At 39.1% G+C, this 6,602-nt stretch overlaps 1 protein-coding gene across 1 annotated transcript; it reads left to right on the forward strand.

Moving 5' to 3' along the window:
- The first annotated feature begins 226 nt into the window (after positions 1–226).
- Positions 227–1,754, forward strand: LOC122486379 (olfactory receptor-like protein OLF4). Its single transcript, XM_043585815.1, has one exon. It carries the CDS (start codon positions 262–264, stop codon positions 1,291–1,293), a length of 1,032 nt encoding a protein of 343 aa, XP_043441750.1. The 5' UTR covers positions 227–261; the 3' UTR covers positions 1,294–1,754.
- Positions 1,755–6,602: the final 4,848 nt, after the last annotated feature.

The raw sequence follows: 6,602 nt of genomic DNA on the forward strand, positions 1-6,602 counted from the left end.
CAAAATAACACTTGTATCCACGCTCTCCTTTACACCTACTCTTGTTCTCTTCACAGCACTTGACACTCTCTGGTGTCCTATTGATATTTTGATTTCCTTCTGTTCATTCTCCATCACTGGATTATACTGGCTTTTGATTTTCCCTGACTCATTGCCTCGACAATGCCTGGAATATGTTTGACCCTCACTACAACTTCTTGACAGCAAAATATAAATCGTAGCATTGCAACAATGTGAGTGATACTGTTCATGTGAAAATTAATGATGTCTCCCATCGTCTTTCCTCGTGGTCAGTGCAACCTCATGGAACCAGGAAATGACACACGGATATCAGAATTTCTGCTTCTGGGATTTTCAGAGGGTCCAGAACTGCAGCCCCTCGTATTTGGGCTTTTCCTCTCCATGTACCTGATCACTGTGTTTGGCAACCTGCTCATCCTCCTGGCCGTCAGCTCTGACTCCCGCCTCCACACGCCCATGTACTTCTTCCTGGCCAACCTGTCCTTTGTAGACATCTGCTTCACCTCCACCACCATCCCGAAGATGCTCTGGAACATCCAGACCCAGACCAAAGTCATAACCTATGCAGGCTGCATCACACAGGTGAACTTTTTCATAATCTTTTCAGGATTGGACATCTGCCTCCTGGCCATTATGGCCTATGACAGGTTTGTGGCCATCTGTCACCCCTTACACTACACAGTCATCATGAACCCCCGGCTCTGTGCACTGCTGGTCCTGATGTCCTGGATCACGAGTGTCCTGCATTCCTTGTTGCAAACTTCAATGGTGTTGCGGCTGTCCTTCTGTACAGGCTTAGAAATCCTCCATTTTTCCTGTGAACTCAATCAGATGATCCAACTTGCCTGTTCTGACACCTTTCTTAATAACTTGGTGATGTATTTTGCAGCTATCCTAGTGGGTGGTGGTCCTTTCGTTGGGATCCTTTACTCTTACTCCAAGATACTTTCCTCCATACGTGGGATCTCATCAGCTCAGGGCAAGGATAAAGCATTTTCCACCTGTGCATCTCACCTCTCGGTTGTCTCTCTATTTTATTGTACCGGCCTGGGAGTGTACCTCAGCTCTGCTGCTACCCAGAGCTCCCACTCAAGTGCCACAGCCTCGGTGATGTACACGGTGGTCACGCCCATGCTGAACCCCTTCATCCACAGCCTGAGGAACAAAGATATAAAGGGGGCTCTGAAGAGATTCTCTGCGATGGCAGTTAGAAAAGGTCCAATTGTCCTGCGGTTGAAGAATTTCCCAGGATTGCAAGCCTCAAAGTCTTAGGGTCAGAAATTGCGTTTTGTTTTTTTAAGCAGATTGTAGACATAGAGTTTGTGTCTCTCCTTTATTTCCCGGAATTTTTATTTTTTCAACCACTCAGTACTATTTAGTTCCTCATTTTATTAAGTTTTTCCCTCTCTGTGTTCCAACCTTTTTCCCTTCATCTTTTTCTTTTATTTCTAAATTGATTCACAAGCTGTGATATGAGAAAATTAGGAGTTCTCATTTGTCTCATGGAACTGCCTGGATTTCTTAAGAATAATTTCTTCACAGGGGCACCTGGGTGGCTCAGTTGGTTAAGCATCTGACCTCGGCTCAGGTTCTGGTTCCTGAGTTCGAGCCCCACATTGGGCTGTGTGCTGATAGCTCAGAGCCTGGAGCCTGTTTCAGATTTGTGTCTCTCCCTTTGTCTCTGCACCCCCCCACTCATGTTTTGTCTCTGTCTCTCTCCCTCAAGAATAAAAAAAAAACATTAAAAATTTTTTAAAGAAAAAAGAATAATTTCTTCACCAATGACAAAATCACTCCACATAATAATGTTTTTATTTTTACTAAAAGAATAGTGATTTGTTACCTCTCTGTTGGAATAAATTCAATTTGGCAAATAGGCCATTTCTATTCTATTCTATTCTATTCTATTCTCTATTCTATTCTATTCTCTATTCTATTTATTCTATTCTATTCTATTCTATTCTATCTATTCTATTCTATTCTATTAACTCTGGGACCACAGTTTTTCATTTTGAGTCTGTCATTCCTTTATCACTGCCTTAACTGTTTTTCCTGATGAACAAACCAGTGTGTTTCATAATGGCCCATTAGCTTTTTTCTCCAAATTAGGATTCTGTTCTTTTCTCAGCACTCCCAGTGCTTACATTAGTCACTGGCAAAACTGATTATCAAAAACTTGTCTACCAGTGGAGTCTACACGGAAACAGAAATTCAAAAAAGTAGAATGACTTAATACGGCCTTGGAGTCAAAGATGACCTCGACTATGATAAAGCAAATTTTTAATTCTCCTTTGTATTACTATGCTCTACATTTCTTCTCAAGCTGTACATCTCTCAATCAAGTATGGAATAGCAGTGGCAGTGTTTAAGGGGATTTACTCGCTGGGGTGAATGATTGGTTACTTATTGCCGTCAAAAGACTTATAAATAAAAACAATAAAATGGTCCTGAAAGAAATTAAAGAATACATAAATAAATGGGATGACCTCCTGTGCTTGTGCTTGGAAGATTTTTTATTTAATTTTAGGATGGTTTTCAAAATGTTTTCCAAGGATACCCCATTTTTGTTATTTTCAGATTATCATTGAATCTGTAGATCTTTGGGTAGTATTGCCTGCCATCTTAACAACTTTAATTCTAACTTAAATTTCTCTAACTTTAATTCTAACTTAAATTCTAACTTAAAGGACCACAGCTTTGCTCTCAGTCTGGGCTCCACATCCAGGACCCGCAGCATCACCACTACCAGGGAGCTTGTTAGAGAAGCAGGGTCCTTGGGGCCCCTGGAGACCTGAGCAATCAGAATTTGCATTTCAACTACAGTCTCTAATGAATTGTGTGCACAGTGAAGTGGAGAAACCTTAGGGTGGAACAGGTTTCCTCACCTTCTCGCCATTGACCCTTGGAGCTGGATAACTATTTTTGTCGGGTGCTGTCCTGTGGCTGAAGGTATTCAGAAGCACCTCTTCAGACATGGACAAAAATCCTAAGAGCAACTCTGGTTGGGAACCACTTCCCAGAGTTTTAGAATCGGAAATATCCCGAAATCATTCCAATTAAGACTACATGCTAATTGGTTTGTGCCTTTGAGCACAACATTGAATTCCTCTGAGCCCATTTCTACAATAGCAAATACAGCTCATGAAAGTACTCCATCATGGATTATACTTTTGTAAAAATTAAACCATAGAATCTCTTTAGTGTGCTAAGCTAGTCTATGCTGCAGAAAATCTAAATGTATCTCTTATAGTTAATAAATACTTCATCATGAGGAAGTAAATGATGACTCTTAATTTGTGATCTAACTATGAAATTCCTAATGGTTTTGGCGAAACTATCACGAAGCCAAAGAATGTAGTACCCAAGGTTTTTGTTACACCTTTAAATTTTTTTATTTATGTAAATTCAGTTATAGTTAACATACAGTGTAGTATTGGTTTCAACAGTAGAACCCAGTGATTCATCATTTGCCTTGAACACCCAGTGCTCATGCCAACAGGTATCCTCCTTATTGCCCATCACCCAGTTAGCCCATTCCTCTGCCCTCCTCTGCAGCAACCCTGTTTGTTCACTTTAAGACTCTCTTACGGTTTGCCTCCCTCTCTATTTTATTCTTTTTTTTCTCCCTTCTTTATATTCATCTGTTATGTTTAACTTTACATATGAGTGAAATGATATATTTATCTTTTTCTGACTGACTTATTTCGCATAGCGTAATGCATTCTAGTTCTATCCACATTGTTGCAAATGGTAAGATTTCATTTTTTTTATTCTTGAGCAATATTACATTATATATAATATAATATAATATAATATAATATAATATAATATAAATACCACATCTTCTTTATCCATTCATCAGTTGATTGATATTTGGGCACTTTCCCTAATTTGGCTGTTGTTGATAGCGCTGCTATAAACATTGGGATGCATGTGTCCCTTGGAATCAACATTTTTGTATCCTTTGGATAAATACCTAGTAGTGCAATTGCTGAGTTGTAGGGTAACTCCATTTTTTATTTTTGAGGTACCCGCATACACTTCTCCAGAGTGCTTGCATCAGTTTGCATTCCCACCAGCCGTGAAAAAGGGTTCCTCTTTCCCTGCATCCTAGCCAACATCTGTTGTTGTTTGAGTTGTTCATTTTACCCATTCTGACAGGTGTGAGGTGATGTCTCATTGTGGTTTTCATTTGTATTTCCCTGATGATGAGTGATGAGAATCTTTTCATGTGTCTGTTAGCCGTTGGGATGTCTTCTTAGGAAAAGTGTCTGTTCATGTCTTTTGCCCGTTTCTTCACTGGATTATTTGTTTTTTGTGTGTTGAGGTTGAGAATTTCTTCATAGATTTTGGATGCTAACCCTTAATCCAATATGTCATTTGCAAATATCTTCTCCCATTCCATCAGTTGACTTTTAGTTTTGTTGATTGTTTCCTTTGCTGTGCAGAAGATTTTTATCTTGATAAAGTCCCAATAGTTAATTTTTGCCCTTCTATCCCTTGCTTTCGGAAACATGTCTAGTAAGAAGTTGCTGCAGCCAAGGTAAAAGAGGTTGCTGCCTGTTTGGTCCTGTAGGATTTTAATAATTTCCTATCTCACATTTAGGTCTTTCATCCATTTTGAGTTTATTTCTGTGTATGGTGTAAGAAAGTGGTCCAGGTTCATTCTTCTTCACGTTGTTGTCCAGTTTTCCCAGCACCATTTGCTGAAGAGACTATCATTATTCCATTGGATATTGTTTCCTGCTTTGTCAAAAATTAGTTGGCCATGCATTTGTGGGTCCATTTCTGGGTTCTCTATTCTGTTCCATTGATCTATGTGTCTGTGTTTGTGCCAGTACCATACTGTCTTGATGATTTCAGCTTTATTATACAGCTTGAAGTCCGGAATTGTGAAGTCTCCAGCTCTGATTTTCTTTTTCACAATTGCTTTGGCTATTTGTGGTCGTTTCTGGTTGCATGCAAATTTTAGAATTGTTTGTTGTAGCTCCGTGAAGAATGCTGGTGTTATTTTGATAGCACTTGCATTGAATGTATACACTGTTTTTGGTACTATCAACATTTTAACAATATTTGTTTTCCAATCCATGAACATGGAATGTTTTATACTTTTGTGTCTTCTTCAATTTCTTCCATAAGCTTACTATAGTTTTCAGTGTACAGTTTTTTTCTACCTCTTTATTAAGTTTATTCCTAGGTATTTTATGGGTTTTGGTGCAATTGTAAATAAGGTTCATTTCTTAATTTCTTTTTCTGTTGCTTCATTATTGGTGCATAGAATTGCAACCGATTTCTATATGTTAATTTATATCCTGCATCTTTGCTGACTTCATGCATCAGTTCTAGCAATTTTTGGTGGAACCTTTCAGGTTTTCCACGTAAAGTATCATGCCATCAACGAAGAGTGAAAGTTTGACTTCTTCCTTGCCAACCTGGATGCCTCTTATTTATTTTTGTTGTCTGATTGCCGAGGCTAGGACTTCCAACGCTATGTTAAACAAACGTGATGAGAGTAGACATCCCTTGTCCTGTTCCTGACCTTAGGTAGAGAACTCTAACTTTTTCCCCATTGAGGGTGATATTAGTTCTGGGTCTTTTGTATATGGCCTTTATGATCTTGAGGTGTGTTCCTTCTATCCTTACTTTCTTGAGGGTTTTTATCAGCATCTATTGAGAGGATCATGTGGCTCTTATCCTTTTATTAATGTGGTGTATCATATTGATGATTTGAGGATACCGAACCACCCAAAGAGCCCAGGAATATCCCACTTGATTGTGGTGAATACTTCTTTTAACGTATTGTTGGATTTGGTTTGCTACTATCTTGTTGATAATTTTGTACCCATGTTCATCAGAAAGATTAGTCTGTAATTCTCCATTTTAGTGGGGTCTTTCTCTAGTTTTAGAATCAAGGTAATGCTGACTTCAGAGAATGAAGTTGGAAGTCTTCCATTTCTATTTTTTTGACACAGCTTCAAAAGAATAAGTATTACCTCTTCTTTAAATGTTGGTAGAATTCTCCTGGGAAGCCATCTGGTCCTGGAAATGTCTTTTTAACCCAGAAGCCTAAAACTCCACTTTGCATTGTAGAAATGGTGCTTGGTGGTATCTAGTAATCTGTCCGAATTTAATATCTGAGCATGAGGTGTCCCTTAAGTTTGATTCTGTCAGGATGCTTCTAGTTCTCAAACACTGGGGCAGTGGTTCTCAGTCAGAAATGCATTTTCCCCTGAGGATACCTGTCAAAGTCTGAAGGGAAACTGCCAAACACCTACAAGGCAAAGGGAAGCACCCCAAATTATTATTATCCTGCCACAAATGTCAACCACAAAAGGTAGAAACCCAAATAGACCAGCATTTCTCCAACTTCAATGTGCCTGTGAATCCACACAGATCCCACTACAAATGCAGAATCTGAAAACACATCCTGAGTGGCCCAGAGAATCTGCATTTCTACAAGTTCCTAGGTGATATAGGTGGGACACTATCATATGTGGAACACTCTGATTAGCAAGGAGGTGGTCCTGTGTTAGAGATAGGTGTAGGTAATTTTAAGTCTTCTGCACTGAATATTGTCATTG

The sequence above is a fragment of the Prionailurus bengalensis genome, chromosome A2 (genome assembly GCF_016509475.1).
Source record: "Prionailurus bengalensis isolate Pbe53 chromosome A2, Fcat_Pben_1.1_paternal_pri, whole genome shotgun sequence".
Classification (NCBI taxonomy): Eukaryota; Metazoa; Chordata; class Mammalia; order Carnivora; family Felidae; genus Prionailurus; species Prionailurus bengalensis.

Excerpts from the sequence above, each read along its gene's own strand:
- LOC122486379 (XM_043585815.1), top strand. The coding sequence starts at position 262 with ATGATGTCTCCCATCGTCTTTCCTCGTGGTCAGTGCAACCTCATGGAA.